This window comes from Musca autumnalis, unplaced genomic scaffold (assembly GCF_047663935.1).
Source record: "Musca autumnalis isolate F117 unplaced genomic scaffold, ASM4766393v1 scaffold_3, whole genome shotgun sequence".
In the NCBI taxonomy this organism is placed as follows: domain Eukaryota; kingdom Metazoa; phylum Arthropoda; class Insecta; order Diptera; family Muscidae; genus Musca; species Musca autumnalis.
Genome location: NW_027411866.1, coordinates 201,696,739 through 201,714,304, shown reverse-complemented (window position 1 = coordinate 201,714,304; position 17,566 = coordinate 201,696,739). Strand labels below are relative to the sequence as shown.

At 34.9% G+C, this 17,566-nt stretch overlaps 1 protein-coding gene across 1 annotated transcript; it reads right to left on the bottom strand.

The window, feature by feature from the left end:
- Positions 1–3,195: 3,195 nt before the first annotated feature.
- Positions 3,196–16,609, bottom strand: LOC141398709 (uncharacterized). The gene is made up of 4 exons (XM_073976278.1): positions 15,902–16,609; positions 15,670–15,838; positions 15,284–15,601; positions 3,196–3,868 (listed from the first exon to the last, which is right to left on the bottom strand). Exons 1-4 carry the CDS (start codon positions 16,264–16,266, stop codon positions 3,455–3,457), a joined length of 1,266 nt encoding a protein of 421 aa, XP_073832379.1. The 5' UTR covers positions 16,267–16,609; the 3' UTR covers positions 3,196–3,454.
- Positions 16,610–17,566: the final 957 nt, after the last annotated feature.

The following is a 17,566-nucleotide window of genomic DNA, read 5'->3' as shown; positions in this document are numbered from 1 at the left end:
ATTACCACAATGGCCCAATGTTGCCCACAGGCAACTTTCAAATTTAAAAAAAAAAAAAAAATCATAACTACTGATTGGAACTCTAAATTTTATTTTTTATTTTATTAGACCAATATCTCAGTAAGACATTTCAAAAACTGTTGGCTGTAATTATTCAATTCATTTGACATTTAACGGCATTTTATAAAATCACTAAAATATTTCATGTCAAAACTTTTACTCGACTACTTATAGTACATAAAATATCATAATTTCACCAAGTTTTCTGTTTATTTAAGAGTTCTTTCCATTTTTTCATTCTTCTGAAATCAACCTACCGACACCCACTTTGTACATGGGGATTTCTGAGTGATATCGGACACTTTTTCAAGATGAGGTTTTTGATTTCCTTTATTTTTTGCTGTGGTGATGCTGCTGATTAACAAAACATTTTAGTATATTTTCAGATTTTTTTGACTAACGGTTCCAGAGATAACGCGCCTTGAAAAAGTCAAATTCTGTAAAAACTACATGCAAAGAAATACTCATAAGTTCTTCAATATTGGTCCAATTTGAAAAAGTCTTTTTTTGTATGTTTTGTTGTTTTATCAGCTATTAAATAAAATATAGCAAAAAAAATTGCACAGTGGGCTTGGATGCTATTTTCGCGATTTAATACTTAAAATCAATTTTTAAACATGTTCGACCCCTTCGATTTTCTTTAAATTTTTTAGTATTAAACTACGTTCAATTACAAACATTTTAAGTCCTATGTGGTAATGGGATTCGGTTTTTTAAAATTTGTCAATACAGTTTTTCCTTAATACATTTGTACAAAATTTGTATTTCCTGTATTTTTGAAGCTAAGAGTACATATTTATCATTATATATTATATATTTATCATAAAAAAATAGAAAAACATGCACAGTGGGCTTTAATGGAATTTTCGCTGATGCATTTTCAAAATCAAAAAATTACGCAGTTTTTAAGATGTTTGAGATAAATTCATAAATATAAAATCAAAACAAATATTTATAAATTAAACTTTTAATTTTTTTAATAAAATAATAAATTTTGGACAAAGGTATAAAGGAAAAATTAAATTGACAAATTTTAAAAAATTCAGAAAAAATAGTAATCGTCCGAATCCCATTACCACATAGGACTTAAAATGTTTGTAATTGAACGTAGTTTAATACTAAACAATTTAAAGAAAATCGAAGGGGTCGAACATCTTTAAAAATTGATTTTAAATATTAAATCGCGAAAATAGCATCCAAGCCCACTGTGCAATTTTTTTTTGCTATTTTTTATTTACTAGCTGATAAAACAACAAAACATACAAAAAAAGACTTTTTCAAATTGGACCAATATTAAAGAACTTATGAGTATTTTTTTGCATGTAGTTTTTACAGAATTTGACTTTTTCATGGCGCGTTATCTCTGGAACCGTTAGTCAAAAAAATCTGAAAATATACTAAAATGTTTTGTTAATCAGCAGCATCACCACAGCAAAAAATAAAGGAAATCAAAAACCTCATCTTGAAAAAGTGTCCGATTTCACTCAGAAATCCCCATATATAAATGTCTCAAACGGTGTGCAAAATACGCATGCACAAACATGCAAAGTTGCCCACAGGCTACGTTGGGCCACAAAGGGTTAATTGAAAATATGTTTATTAAAAAATACCTCGTTTGCAAACATTAAGTTGACTAACTGTATATTCGCATATAAACACACAACCTTTTACGTTGAAATATGCCGGTAACCCAATTAAAGACCAAAACATTTACATGAACTCGTAAAAAGCCTACCAAATATTCAGAAGCTAACCATTATAACTGTACAAACAGTGGTTAATTTGAATTAATTAGAATATAATTATGTCGATTTTTGGGCACTAACTCACTCCAACGGAAAGGGAGATAGAAGAGGTGAAGCTCGTCTTTGCAGACTAACACCTACAGCCAGTCACAAATGAATCACTTCATTAACCTGTGTAAACATATTGGAGACGAACGGAGGTGCTTCCTAATGTGGGTTGTTTTGACCAAATTTTGTCTTTGGCGTTTGTGTGTTTGTTACTCGTGGCAAAACAACGACCAATATGATAATCAATCTTTCTGTTTTTGTGTGTCACACAACACACACAATTTCGTTATTTTGTTATAATCTCTAGCGTGTTTAAAGGCGCTCTACATCTAAGTGGTTTTAAAAAATATGTGCCATTTCAGCTGTCAATTCCATTGATTTTTTGTAAAATAAATGACGCATTAGCTCAAAATACTTCTTTTAGGTGCAAGTTTAAATTGGGTTTTATGCTAATTTTCTGTCATGAATATATGTATATGTGTGTTGCATTTAAAAATTTATTAAGTTTAGTGGTGATATGTTAATGAAATCATATTTTAACTCGTGTTTACTGCATTTAATATATACCCAGCAAACCAATCGTACCGACATCGTAACGAAATCGGAACAAATACGTCCGATATCTGATCCGAAATCGTAACGATATCTTAACGAAAGTTGTATGAAGTGGTTGACATAATTTCGGAACGAAATGTAGGGGCGACATCGGATCGATTTCGGTCCGATTTCGTAATGAAATCTGAAGAAAATCCTTGAGAAATTGGGAAATGAAATTTATTTCCGACAATTGTTCCGAAATCGGAACGAAATCGGTACAAAATCTGAACTATTTCCTCTCCGAAAAAATCGTTTAGAAATCGGAACGAAATCTGAACGACTTTGCTTCCGAAATTGTTCAGACATGTCGGACATCAGACATTTGGTTTGCTGGGTAGTTAACAGTGTTTCTGTTTCTCTAAGAAGACTACCATAAATTTGCTTTTTACAGTGTTTCATTTAACTTGCTTTGGTGTCCGTTTAGTTAAAATCTAGTAACCCATTTTTAAGACAGTTGCAGTTGACCAATCGAACTGAAACTTTGAACACTTTTCAGATTTGGATGACAATACATGAATAAGAAACCAAAACCAATATGGAACATTTTTTTCCTATAGCCAACATATAGCGGTACCACCCGATTTTAGGTGATTTGTGGATTTTGTCTTCATTTTTAGTCTGAAATTGTGGACGTGGGTCGGATTTTGGTGTAGCCCCCATATAACGGTACCACTCGAATTTAGGCAACAAAGAATTCGAACGAAATTACAGATTTTAAATGCCAAAAACAATAAAGTTCTTATAATTTATATTAATAAAAATAATTACGATTTTTTTATTCCTTACTTTGTTTTTTTAATGTCGCTAAAACTAGCACCTGAAACAAAAACAATTTGTACTTAAAAATACGAAAATCATATAATTTCATATTTAAAAAAATATTTTCTTACTATAAAATCATGATTTTTAATTATCAATATGTTTGTACATTTTAACTAAAATACATACATACATATGTACATCAGATCTAATCATAGCCCATGGCAATTACCTAAGTTTTTAATCTAAAATTCATCCAGAACACCCAATTCCTCAAAACGTTGTAAGCCATATTTTAAAGATTCTTGCAATTTTTCTTGAGCAAATACTAGAGCTAATTTCTTGGCAGCATACTCCTCATTGGCAAATGCTTCAATGCTGGTATCGTCGGATAATTCCTTGGGTATCGTGACCATGGGCAAGAAACCAAATAATGCAAACAGACCGTACAACTCCCTCGAACGTAATTCGTATTTTAGATCATCCATTGTGGGAATGGCATCATAGCGTAAATATTCCAATGTCTCAGCAAAGGTTTTGTAATAAGTTTCAATTAATTCTTCACGTTTAGTTTTGATTATGTCCAATTGTACACTGGTGTTGAGGAAGAAGTTCAAATCACATGCCGGACTACCGAAGAAACTCAACTGGAAGTCAACCTGAAAATATTAAATATATGAAATAAATAAGAAATTTAACAAGTAAAATATGGATTACAGTATAGGAATTCTGTAACTTTTATCGATTCAAAAGTTGTTAAAATTTCTTTTGTTTTTGTAACAACTACAAAACGAATAAATGAAATTGTTGTAAAATAAACAATGAGTTAAGTTGTTCAAAAGTTACAGAATAGGGGGGGGGGGGGGCAGATATGAAAGAAATAAAGTTTTTTATATTTCAGTGTAATTTGTTGATTTTTTAAAGTGATGCAAATTACTTTCAGAAAATCTTATTATAAATTGGATTAAATATCTTATGGAAATTCAAACCGGTTAAGTCGCCACAAGGTTCAACCTAAGTGAAAGCATCGATGTTCTTCAAATCGTATCTAAAAAACATATTAAAATCAGAAACTCTTTTGACACCTGAGACACCCCGACCCTGAAACGAAACGTCCGCTTTGAAGAGCCTTATTGCTGCAGTAATAATTAAATCATAATTAAGTAATAAATATATTAATGGTTATATATTGACAACTTTAATCATTATCTCCGAACAAATCTGATACTTTTGAGGTCATATTGCCGCCCTTCGAAGTGTAACAAGTAAAAAAGCGTTAAGTTCGGCCGGGCCGAAATTTTCATACCCTCCACCATAAAATATTCTGAACTACAACGGAATAATTAGTTTTCATTCTTGTCCCCAGCTTTAAGTTGTCAGATAATGTACATAAAATGCTTCATTCGGGAGGCCCTTTTTTATTGTGCCTATATCTAACTATGTATGTTGAAAATTTTTAGTGGGTTAGAAATTGGGAGGTACCGTTATATAGGGGTTATAATAAAACATGGACCTATGTTGACAGTTTTTGATGGGAGCCTTTAATGTCAAATAACTCCTAATTCGGTTAAAAATTTTAGTTAGAATCCTCAAAATACCGAAAATCGGTACATAACTTGGGAACTTCAAATGTCATTAACAGCTAGTTCGGAGGTACATATGTGGGCTATACGAAAATATGAACTTAAATGAACAATTTTTGTTGGCTTTTAAATTTCAAATTACAGAAAGTTCGTCCAAAAAATAAAGCTAAGGTTCGGAAAATCGGGAGGTTTGTTTTTGGGCTATACCAAAACATGGACCTACGTTCGGTTAAACATTTTAAGTAAAATCCTCAAAGTACCGAAAATCGGGTAGTATCTTTATATTGGGGCTATGTTGAAAATTGTTGAAGCAGATGTGTGGTAACCACTACACTTCGGTTAAAAATTGTAGTTAAAATTGCCAAATTGCTGAAAATTGGGAGGTACCGTTATATGGTAGCTATATCCTAACATGGACCTATGTTGACAATTTTTGATGGAGAGGTGTTGTGACCACTAAGAACATCAAATGTCAAACTACTGCTAGTTCGCTTTAATATTGTAGCTAAAATCATCAAATTACTGAAAATCGGGAGGCACCGTTATATTGGGGCTTTATCAATACATCGACCTTTCTTGACAATTTTTGGTGGAGAGTAGGGTGTCCAAAAAACCGGTTTTTCCAAACAAAACGGTTTTCGGTTAACCGAAATTTTAAATTTTTTCAAAAACCGGTTTTCGGTTTTCAGCATTTGCCAAAACCGGTTAACCGGTTTAAACCGGTTTTGTTAAATAGGTACAAAATTGCTCATAATTTATAAATAGTTGATTAAAAATGTGCGACAAGGGGTAAATTAAGCATATTGACTTCGTTATTATATAATTATCTCAAAATATCCTTGTTATTTGGTATTCAACCTCGAAATGGGTGCTGCAAAATTAAGACAGAAATTGTGCTCTAACAATGGTAAACCATACAAATATAAAATTGTGTACCAAAAGAATTAAGTTTACATTTCATTAAGTCCGGATTCTTCGTCTCGCTTTGCAAACCTAAAGTTATCGTGAAATGCCTGAATCCAACATTTATTTTGTTACCGTTACCCTTTATAACCTGACATTCGTCTAAAGATTGTGTTAATTATGCACAGACTTCCCCTAGTGAGGCTGATCATAGTGAACATTCGTCGATCTTTAATTGGTTGGTTTTAAATTGTAGCTACTACAGCTCTAGTTCCTAGTTCACTGTACTAGTTCCAAAACGTGAGAACAATGTCATACAAACTGCTGTGTGATGTTACGTATACGCAGTTTTCATATAAAAACGATGTGGGCTATTGGAACTGCGTAGTGAACTAGATTGGCACTACTTTACATTTTAAACAAAATATATTTCAAATTTAAAGGTTAATAGTTAAGTTTAGTTTACTTTCAAGGAAACAACTGTAGTGAAATATTAAAAATATCACTATTTTTTAAAACCGGTTAACCGACACAAATAACCGGTTTTGTCGGTTAACCGAAAATGACGTTTTTGGCGAAAACCGGTTTCGGTTTTGTAACTCAAAACCGGGTAACCGGTTAACCGGTTTCGGTTTTGGACACCCTAGTGGAGAGGTGTGGTGACCACTAGGAATTTCAAATGTCAAATGTTCAAATTACAGATAATTCGGTTAAAACTTGTAGGTAAAATTCTCAAAATACCTAAAATCGGGCGGTAACGTTTTAATGGGGCTATTCCAAAACATGGACCTATGTCCACTAATTATATAAGTTTATTGACATTTAAGCACCATAAATGTCAATTTATAGCTAAATCGGTCTGAAACACTTAAGAACCCTAAATGTCAAATTATAGCTACATCGGTCTGAAAATGTAGCTAAAAACGTCAAAATACCGTATATCGGGGGTACCGTTATATGGGGGCTATACCAAAACGGGGACCTATGTCCACAAGTTTTCTTATTTAAGTTTATTGACACTTAAAACCCTAAATGTCAAATTATAGATACATCGTTCTGAAAATGTAGCTAAAATACCGTAAATCGGGGGTACCGTTATATGGGGGCTATACCAAAACGTGGACCTATGTCCACAAGTTTTGTTATATAAGTTTATTGACATTTAAGAACCCTAAATGTCAAATTATAGCTACATCGGTCTGAAAATATAGCTAAAAACGTCAAAATACCGTAAATCGGGGGGTACCGTTATATGGGGGCTATACCAAAACGTGGACCTATGTCCACAAGTTTTCTTATATAAGTTTATTGGCGCTTAAGAACCCTAAATGTCAAGTTATAGCTAAATCGGTCTGAAAATGTAGCTAAAAACGTCAAAATACCGTAATTCGGGATGTACCGTTATATGGGGGCTGTACCAAAACGTGGCCCTATGTCCACAACTTTTGTTATAAAAGTTTATTGACACTTAAGAACCCTAAATGTCAAATTATAGCTACATCGCACTGTGGTTTAGCTTGTATGGGAGAGAGCGACAAAAATATTTCTAATCAAGATATCGATCTGAAAATTTGATCGTAAACTCGTAATGACTAGGAGATAATTTTCCCCAAAAATCGTCGGTATTGGTCCACTCCTAGGTATAGACCCCCCATAACGGTACTTCTAGTTTTTTATTAATTTCAAGATTTTGACTATATTTTCAAAGTGAATTCGCTGTAATTTGACATTTTGTGTTTTTTGGTAGTATAAAACATCTTGCGCAGGTCCATGGTCGATAAAGGTCCATGTTTTGGTATATCCCCCATATAGAAGTACCTGCCGTTTTTTATAATTTCACGATTTTTTCCATAATTTCCAACTGAATGTGCTGCTATTTAACATTCCTAGTTTATAATTTGTATCAAACATTCTTGCTAAAATTTATCAATATTTGTCCACATTTAACATATGGTCCAAGGGTGTACCAGATTATATTAGATGTAAACAATGTCCTATAGGTCTCAACCAGGGCATATCTGGAAACTAAGATGTTTTATGAGACTTTTAGTTGGTGAGGATGGGTTGGCATCTATTACAATAAATACTAGCTACAGGATATATCGATTAGGAGAGTTCCCAGATCGACTAAAAATGTACCAGGATATATAAACAATAAACAAGACCACACAGGTGGTCCTGCTTGCAAATTTAGCCATACTACCTTGTTTAGATCTCTGTGTGAAGCTTAAGTCTACTGCAGGACTTCCCGGTTATACTTTCAACGGCAGATAATTCTTGAAGTGGCATGTATGTTTCAAAAATAATGGTGTATTTTATAGCGATAGTGTATACGATCTTACAACTTAGAGAAATCATATCCCGTAACATCCACCTGAAGGTTTGCTATAATTTCTTCTTGGCATTGACAAAGTTTTTTGAACACCATATTTCAAACCATACAAATGTGAAAACACAAATTCATACAGTAGTCCTAAAAACATAATTTTTTATATAAAAGATCGAAACAAAATGCAAAACACCAACACCGATTGCTTGAAAACACCCAAAAATCCCATACTAAACATTCACAAAACTCCGAGTTTACTCAGTGTAATACAAACTGAATACCGCTCGGCAACTTTCGGCAGACGAGATAATTTTTTTCTAATTCTGGACACTTCCACGAATATTTAAGTAAAAATAACGTGAGGATCCGCGAGGATCCAAGTTACTAAAAGTCTATTTCTTTTCACAATACGAAATAAAAAACTCTCACAAAAATATATTTCAAAAGATATCAATTTTACTACAAAATAAAGATACTAATTTATGATGTTATCAATTAAAAACAATAACAATACCATTAACTTTAACTTCCATTTCTTACTATAGTAATTTTACACATTACTTTTTTGTGATATCACTTGTAACTTGTCACTACGTTAATGGGAATTTTAATGTCTCAATTTCTATAAATGGAAATGCTCACTTCTGTGGCTCTGCTTTAGCAAGTACCGTTAGAAGTTGTAAAAAGAAAGCCGGAATACTAAACTTTGATGTATCTACGATAGATTTGAATAGTTACAATCATAATTTGTAGACATCGATTTTGGTATTTTTGTCGCGGGCTGGGACCACAGTGCATCGGTCTGAAAATGTAGCTAAAAACGTCAAAATACCCTCATTTGGGGGTTCCGTTATATGGGGGCTATACCAAAACGTGGACCTATGTCCACAAGTTTTGTTATATAAGTTAGCTGACACTTAAGAACCCTAAATGTCAAATTATAGCTAAATCGGTCTGAAAATGTAGCTAAAAACGTCAAAATACCGTAAATCGGGGGTACCGTTATATGGGGGCTATACCAAAACGTGGACCGATATAGCCCATCATCGAACCTGCCTGCAAACAAAAGACGCGTTTTCCCAAAATTTCAGCGTCCTATCTCCATTTTTGTGGATGCTAGAGTGATTACCACAGACGGACGGACGGAGAGATCGACACAGAATTTTACCCTGATCAAGAATATATATACTTTATAGGGTCGCAAATGAGTATTTCAATGCGTTACAAACGGAAAAACAAACTTAATATACCCTCCATACTATGGTGGAGGGTATAAAAACATAACGATAACAATACGCGGAAAGTTCTTATCTTTTATCTATGGTTGCCTATAGATTTGTGGCCCTTGACTGCATAAACTATTCGTAGAAAAATAAAAGCATTGGTAAATGTCAACCCTTCCGGTCCGATTTATTATCCTATCATTAGTCAACGATTCAGTGACTAATTACATAGCAGTATAATCTGTCATAAAACTATAACCTTTGAAAGTGTGCGATACTGTTAGTGTGTTGCAGTGAGATTAGGCTATGGGAGATTCGAACTGAAAGGGTACCTACTGGAAGGGATTTGTGAAATTTGGAATGTGGGTCACTCTTGATGTCTAGGGGTGAGATGTGGCTAGCTCTTGGAAATTTAAACTAAAAGTTTACGAAAAAGTACTAAAATGAATTAAATTCTGCGCTATTGTATTTAACGAAAAGATCGAATTCTGAGATTCCGAATATTAGTCCCTGCCTGTGTTTAACGATTATATAATATGGAACTAAAGAGGGGTACGCACCATCAGTTTTGACTGAAATTCCCGACTGTTGGGCCAAATATATTCTCCTTTCCAATTTTGGCATAAAAATCGCCTAGAATAATTTTAATGTCATGGGCAGGGCAGTGGTCATATATTTCTTCTAAGCGATCGTAAAATATATCTTTGGTCAGTTCGAGAATGTCACGCTTTTTAATTTTCATAGTTTTTGAATGATTGTAATTTCAATATTACTTTTAATTTCCTATCCTTATAAGGTATCACTGTAAGCAACTAAGCCTTCGCGATTATAAGCCATATTACTAGATGAAGTTTTAGCAGAATACATTCATTATTGTATGGGATTTTAGCGAAATAGTTGTAGAACTCCGGAATATTTTTTTTTCTAATTTTTCTAATCAAAACAAAATATATATTTGAAACAATATTCCAACAGTAAGTTTTTTTTTCAATTAATTCTCTTTCGAGTTGAGCTGTAAGGCCTTTAGAGATACATTGAAAAATTAGGAGTCTACCAAAGTTCAACGCATCCAACCATTACACTACGTTTCACGGGCGGTAAAGCCGATCTTCAGGTGTATTAGAATGTTGTTGTTGTGACAGACGAAGGCAAAGCTTGGAAACTAGTATATATATCGCACTTCATTAGATAAATGTATATGCGAAATTATGTCAGTTAATTGAAACTCCAAACTTTTCCTATAGCAAGACTATAGTAATCCCATTTTTCAATGTTCACAAATACTACGGTAAGTTTTATTCCTACATCATTAGTAATTGCTCTTCTATATCAGAAGATTTGATCATCAATTATTGTCTACTAAAGTTTTGACAAGTTGATGGTGGCTTAGAACGCTAAGACGCCGGCAACCTTTACACTCAGTTGTCGGAGACCCAGGTTCGAATCCCAGCCTCATGCTGAAATTATTTTTTATTTTTGCCTTATTAAGGCGAAGGCCATTTATAGTGATATTTAATTAATTCTCTTTCGAGAATTTCTTTTGTTTTTGCTATAATATGCAATTTAACCCTCTAACCGGCAAATGTTATTGCTTAAAAAATTATTTATCGATAGTTTTTAGGTAAATAAGATATGTGTTAATAGTAAAAGCTGACAAAAATGTTAAAATTATCCTCTAAATGAGAAAAGTTATTGACCGCCAAAAGGAGGACCTGCCTGGTAATGTAATAAAAATTCTAGTAAAATAATGTTTGAACCTTGGGTTTTTTTAATTTTTTAAATGTTTTTTAAGATACATTTGGAAAAAATTGTTATTGTTGAATAAGCATATATTTAATATACATTTGGAGTAGGTATATTTGTGTATTTGGACTTATATCCCAGTATTTAACATAATTTTTACCCTTGCTATCCTAAATCTATATATTTACTATTTGTGGGTAAGTCAAACTTATTCTCATATTTGTTGTTTTCAAATTTAAAAACAACAAGTTTAAAGTGGGTTGTAGTTAAAATTGATTACTTTAGGGGATGGCAGAGAAGACTAGTTTTGTCCAACGTCACTTGGACTCATCAGTTCTCTTAGTTCTTTGTATTGAAACAAAGAACCCTTCCCCAATTTTATGACGACTCGAGCTCAAGAATGATTTCGTTTAAATTCGTTTAAATGCGAATTCAACCAAAACATCTAAAAACTCTCGCAGCCGCATATGTAAACCAAATTAACTACTCCCACTGTCATGTGTCTCCACATTGCAGAGAATGCACATAACTATTTTGATAGTTGTCGAAAAATAACAACAACCAATCGTCCACGGTGCTTTGTGTGCCTATTTTTAGATTCACTTCGGTTATTGTATATGCACCATTTCAGCGAAAATTTTTGAACTTTTGTGGGGGAGGTATCCGGAGGAGTAAGTCGATATTGCCCATCTTCAAACGTAAACTAAGTTTGCACATCGGTTAATCCGTTCGACAGTTATCGTGCGCTCCAACAAGCCAAACAGACAAACGAATCTATTTAATATGCTTTTGTGGTAATGAAAAATGTTATTACAAAATATGTTGGAATGAAATTCTTTTAAAGAATTTAATATTGAACGTGATTTCGTAAAAAAACTAAGCATTTAATTTATTTTCCCTCTAAATTTACATTTAATTTATTAGATTTGTTATATTTGAAAATAAATTATTTGCAATTCTAAAATCAAAAGCAAACATAAACAAAGGCGGGGTGTATTCTCTAGGAATTATATAAAATTACAAATCAAATAATCAGAATTTTAAATGTGTTTGTCATTATTCCCTCAGACATGAGGTTACCTCATCAAAATAATGATTTTAGACCCACATATGTTTGTACGAAATTAGTTTCAGTCGCTTTCCTACGTATGTGAGCAATTCTATAGAAACAAGTGTTACCGATATTTTTTTTTCTGATGTTAAACATTCTCTATCTCTACCAGAAAAATATCAGATTCGAATATAGACCATATTGGTCTTCACCTTGGGTTACTTCCGAAATTTAGCACAACCCCACGGCAGCGGGTTCTTTGTACTGGTTAGATCCGAAATCAAAAACGTTTCGGCCAGCGCCTGTCAACACAGCTTCAATACTATGCTCTTACAAAACCAACCAAAATTTTCTCCAAACGTATATTATGTTCCAAGAAGGTCTATGTCGGCCAACATCTTCGACTACCTCCCTCACAAAAGTTTATAATTTAAGGTCCTGACCGGCTTTAACATGGCAAAGTCCAGGATTTATCTTGGTCCCTCGCTCATCTCAAGTGGACACTGACCTCCCCGTGGTGTCATCTGGGGTAGCTGCCTTTAACACCCGTTAAAGGCAGTGAGCTAAAATATGCCGCGCGTTCACCCATAAGAACGTTAAAAACGTGGGTTTGGACGCCGGGTTAGTAATCCTCCCCTAGAAAAAAGCAGCCTACTATAAAAAAACGGAAGAAATGAAAAACAAATCCCTCTGAAGTTGGCGAACCCCGCAAACGTTTTATGGACCATAATTTACGAATCTGCGCCTGGAATGTTCGTACTCTTTATAGAGGAGGTGTAGTTTACGCATTGGCAGATGTACTTGAAAAGTACAAAGCCGACATTACTGCCATACAGGAAATACGATGGATTGGGAAAGGCGTCACAACAACACCTAAAGGTGACGCACTGTATTATAGCTACCATGACACTCCTACTGAAGACAAGGACGAACAGACCAAAGATATATTTTACGAGCGCTTAGAAGAAACTTATGACCGTTGCCCTGCCCATGACATTATAATTATACTAGGCGATTTTAATGGAAAGGAGAATATCTTTGGCCCAACAGTCGGGAAATTCAGTCTCCACAGCGAAACATCTGATCGGCAAAAACATGGTGGTTAGCAGTACCAGATTTAAGCATCTCGATATTCAAAAGGGCACCTGGCTGTCGCCAGATCAAATAACAAGAAATGAAATTGATCACTTTGTGATAGATGGAAGACATGCATCGAGCGTGTTGGATGTGCGTTCGTTCCGAGGAGCAAACATAGACTCGGACCACTATTGCTGCAAAGGTACGCACCCGGTTAAACGAAGCAAACAAATTACGAACAGATACAACACGAAAATTAGACATCGATAAGCTGCAATCACAACAGATACCCACAGCATACTCCACTCAACTGGCCCAATTGCTTAATCAAAGCACTCCTCGTCCCGATAACATATCAGCGCAATGGCAAAGCATTGCCCACTTCATGCAAACAGCCGCAAAATCCATACTTGGATACCAGAGACCTCCACCAAGGAATCCATGGTATGATCAGGAAAGTCGTGCAGCCACCGAAGAGAAAAATGCGGCATATAAGGCTATTTTACAATCCGTAGCAGCGCGTAGCGCACGAGATAGATACAGGGAGAAAAGGAGAAAACGTCTTTTCCGCAGGAAAAAGAGAGATATGGAAAATCGGAGTGTGAAAAAATCGAGATGTACAGGAGCCAGAATGAAGTCCGAAAATTCTACCAAAGGGTCAAGCATCAAACTGATGGCTTTGGTACAGGCACATCCTCCTGTAGAGACCAGCAAGGTAATTTGGTAACTGATACATATAGGGTACTCAGGATAAGGAAATATATTTTTTCAAAACTGTTGGTATCCAATAGCTGCGAAGACGACGAAGATACCACAGTCCCAATCCCAGAAGATGGTATTAAATGTATACCGCCCAGCCAACAAAGACAGCAATAAATCGGCTGAAGAATAATAAGGTAGCAGGAGCCGATGGCTTACCAGCCAAGCTGTTCAAAACCGGAGCCGACACGCTGATAAGGTGTATTCATCAGCTAGTTAGCACCATCTGGCAGGAAGAACGAGTACCCGACGATTGGAAACTGAATATCCTGTGCCCCGTCCACAAGAAGGGAGATAAGACTGTATGCTCTAACTATAGGGACATAAGTCTATTCCCTATTGCCTACAAGATCGTGTCAGGGATATTGTGCGAACGACTAAAGCCTATGGTCAACGAGATAATTGGACCATACCAATGCGGCTTTAGACCTGGCAAGTTCACCATTGACCAGATATTTACCATGCGGCAAATCCTGGAGAAGACTCAAGAGATGCAGATCGACACCTACCACCGTTTTGTCGATTATAAAGCAGCCTTCGACAGCCCGCTGCGTTCAAAGCTATTCCAAGCCATGTCTGAATTTGGTATCCCCGCATAGCTCATCTGGCTTTGTAAAATGACTTTAACTGACACGAGGTCCTCAGTTAAAATAGGAAAGAACCTCTCCGAAGAGTTTGGTGCCAAAAGAGGTTTCAGACAAGGAGACAGCCTTTCGCGTGATCTCTTTAACATCCTGCTGGAAAAGGTCACATGTTACTTGCTTATGCTGATGATATAGACATCAGACGATCAGTAAAAGAAGTAACCGATACCTTTATGAAGGTCGAAGGAGAATCTGCTAAAGTGGGTGTGGCGGTAAACGGCGAGAAGACCATGTTGCTGGTGTCGACGCGCAATGCGTCCATTGAGCTCGACAAACTGTTGAAGTTGGTTCCTATAATTTTGAGGTAGTAAAATACTTCGTCTACCTCGGCACCGCCGTAAACACAGCAAATAACATCAGTTGTGAAATAAAAGAAATTAAAAGAATTGTATTGTTTGTATAATTGTATAAATTCGGGCCGCATGGTGGTGCACGCAGAATTGGCAGGCCAAAGGATAGATAGCGCAAACAAGGCGCGGTATTCCAGAAAGCGAAGCACTAAACAGAGAGAATTGGAGATCTATTCTTAATTCGGTCTATGAAACAAATGTTCTGTAATGGGCCAACACTTTTGTTTTTATTTTAACAAAGAAGATATAACGTTATGTGGTCGTTAAAAGAATTATGCTATAGAGTGCACAGCGTCTGCTAAGGCTGTCTAAAGTCTTGTGTATGTGTATGTGTTTGTTTTTTTTTTTGTTTTTTTTTTTTTTGCAAACAATTTAAACATATTGAAATAATGTAAAAATAAAAAATACTTACAAATATGGCCTTGGTTGGTACTTGAGGTTGGGTATCATCTTCATAACCATACATAAAGTTGTTGGTCCATAAATCACCGTGATTGAGTACTACAATGCGATCTCCCTCCTTAGGTTTACCCAACTTGTAAGTGATATTCTTGAAATTGTCATAATATTTTTGCATTTTTGTGGTAATCGCTTCAAAGCCAGGCCAATTAGCAGATGTTTTAATGAGTTGATTTAAATAGCCGCCGAACATGTGGAAGAAAGTATTAGTTTTTAGCACTGTTTCTTCGCACAACATACCACGTTGGAAACGCTTGGCTATTGCGGGGTCCTTCCAAAAACAGAACACACAATATATTATTAAAATTTCCTTTCATTTACAAAACACCATAACCCCACCTTCTTCAACAATACCATGGAAGTGGCATGGAATTTAGCCAATTGTTCCAAAATCAAAACCGAATGATTCCAATCCAAACCATTTTGGCGAGAGGCAACTTTGAAACCATCAACAGTTAGGTCATTAAAAACAATAGTTTGCATGGGACTTTTTGTGGCATAGAAACAACTGGAATCACACACAGTATTAATTAATAAATAATCTAGTTGATTAAATTCAATTGTTCATTACTTTGCTCCAAATTTATCTGCCTTACTGAGTATGGCCAAACGTGGCAATACATCGGTATAGGTTAATTTCTCCTTGACAAACACACCCACATCTTCTAAGAATTGTGTTTCCACGGTTATTGGAATGGTCTTGACAATCAACGATATTTTTTCATTCTTTACTGGATTTTCACCGAAACTGTCATAATTTATCACGACACGATAAATACTTGAACAATAATTGTCACCAGGATTACTACCCCAGGCAAAGTTCACTTCATGAATAACAATTTTTGTTTCGCGCAAACCTTCTTCGAGAGCATTGACGAAAAACTCTTCATTCAAGTGTTCCGGCACAACAATGGTTTGTTCGTTTTTTATTATCATTTTCTAATTTTTTTTTTTTGGCTTCTGATTTCAAACCGTCCACACTGTTCAATGTCTGTCTTGTTAATGAAGAAGATTTGACAGAAACCTGTTGTCGCTTTTATTATTATACTCGCAAGACCGTCTAATCATCGCGAGACCTTATCATAGAAAAGGGGTGATGTGGAGGTGATAACAACAAGAACGTTAAGCGGTAGTAGTCGCAAAAAACAAACTAAAGTTTGCGTGTCGGTTTCACACGCGTATTTGGACCTCAGATAACAAATTGTTCGGACAGTTCGTGTCTTGTTTGTTTTTTTTTATGTCGCTAGGTCTCTTAATTTAGGCAATACTTGTTGTTATTGTCTTCCGAGGTATATATTACCAAAGTTTTCATTGATAAGATTTTTTTGAAGTTTGCCAATGTGATTAATATGAAATCAAGGTAAATAATCAATTTACTTTTCTTAGTTAGACCAAGTGAAGGTTAATTTTGGAAAAAGAAATGATTTTGAAAAAATGATAGGCCATTACACTTTGAATCTAAGCATTTAGCAGTTTCTTGATATTAGAATGTGTGCGTGGCAAACAGCAACGACAATCTGTGTGTGACTCTACTTTCCATAAATTGTTATATTCTGTCATATATTGATCATATTTTAAGTGTAGTTCTTTTAAAATTCACAGTTCGTATATAGGAAATTTAAAGCTTAACATTTTTGGATTTTGTTTTTACAAGAATGGCGTTGAATTATTCGTGCTTCTCATATTCATATTTATCTCCGCGGAATAAAATATTTGCAATAACTCTTGAAAATCCGTTCCGATTTTGTGGGACCTGGGTGTGGTACCTGGGAGAGCAGTTTCCTTTTTGAGCTGCTAATACCAAATATCATATATATTTTCCCACTATAAGCTTAAAAGGCTTTTAAATCATAAGAAGTTATGCTCAAATCAATTTAACGTATCACGAACAAAAACTGCGGTCAGACAATGGCGGGGGAAACAATCCCATAGGATAAAACTGCACAAATTAGTATTTTTGCTTTATTATAATATTGAAAATTGTCGCATGTAAGAGTCATCACCATGTTACGGCATTTAATGACATTAAATTAAAAGTAAGCGGGTGGTCACATGGGGAAGGTACTCTATAAAGCATGCAAGTAATAAATATAGTACATCAGACTCTCTAAAAGAATGAGAAATATCAGCCTTATTTGGGCTACATCTTATAGTAAGTAATCTATGAACCTGCGAAATAAGGTGGAAAGACTCTGGGGAAAGAACAATGGACCCAAATATGAAATTTGGTATTTTC

What these genes read in the sequence shown, in the direction of transcription:
- LOC141398709 (XM_073976278.1), bottom strand. Translation starts at nt 16,266, where the DNA reads ATGATAATAAAAAACGAACAAACCATTGTTGTGCCGGAACACTTGAAT. An exon ending in GCAGATAAATTTGGAGCAAA is followed by an intron (nt 15,839 to 15,901) that starts GTAATGAACAAT and finishes GTGTGATTCCAG; the next exon opens with TTGTTTCTATGCCACAAAAA. An exon ending in CCATGGTATTGTTGAAGAAG is followed by an intron (nt 15,602 to 15,669) that starts GTGGGGTTATGG and finishes TGTTTTTGGAAG; the next exon opens with GACCCCGCAATAGCCAAGCG.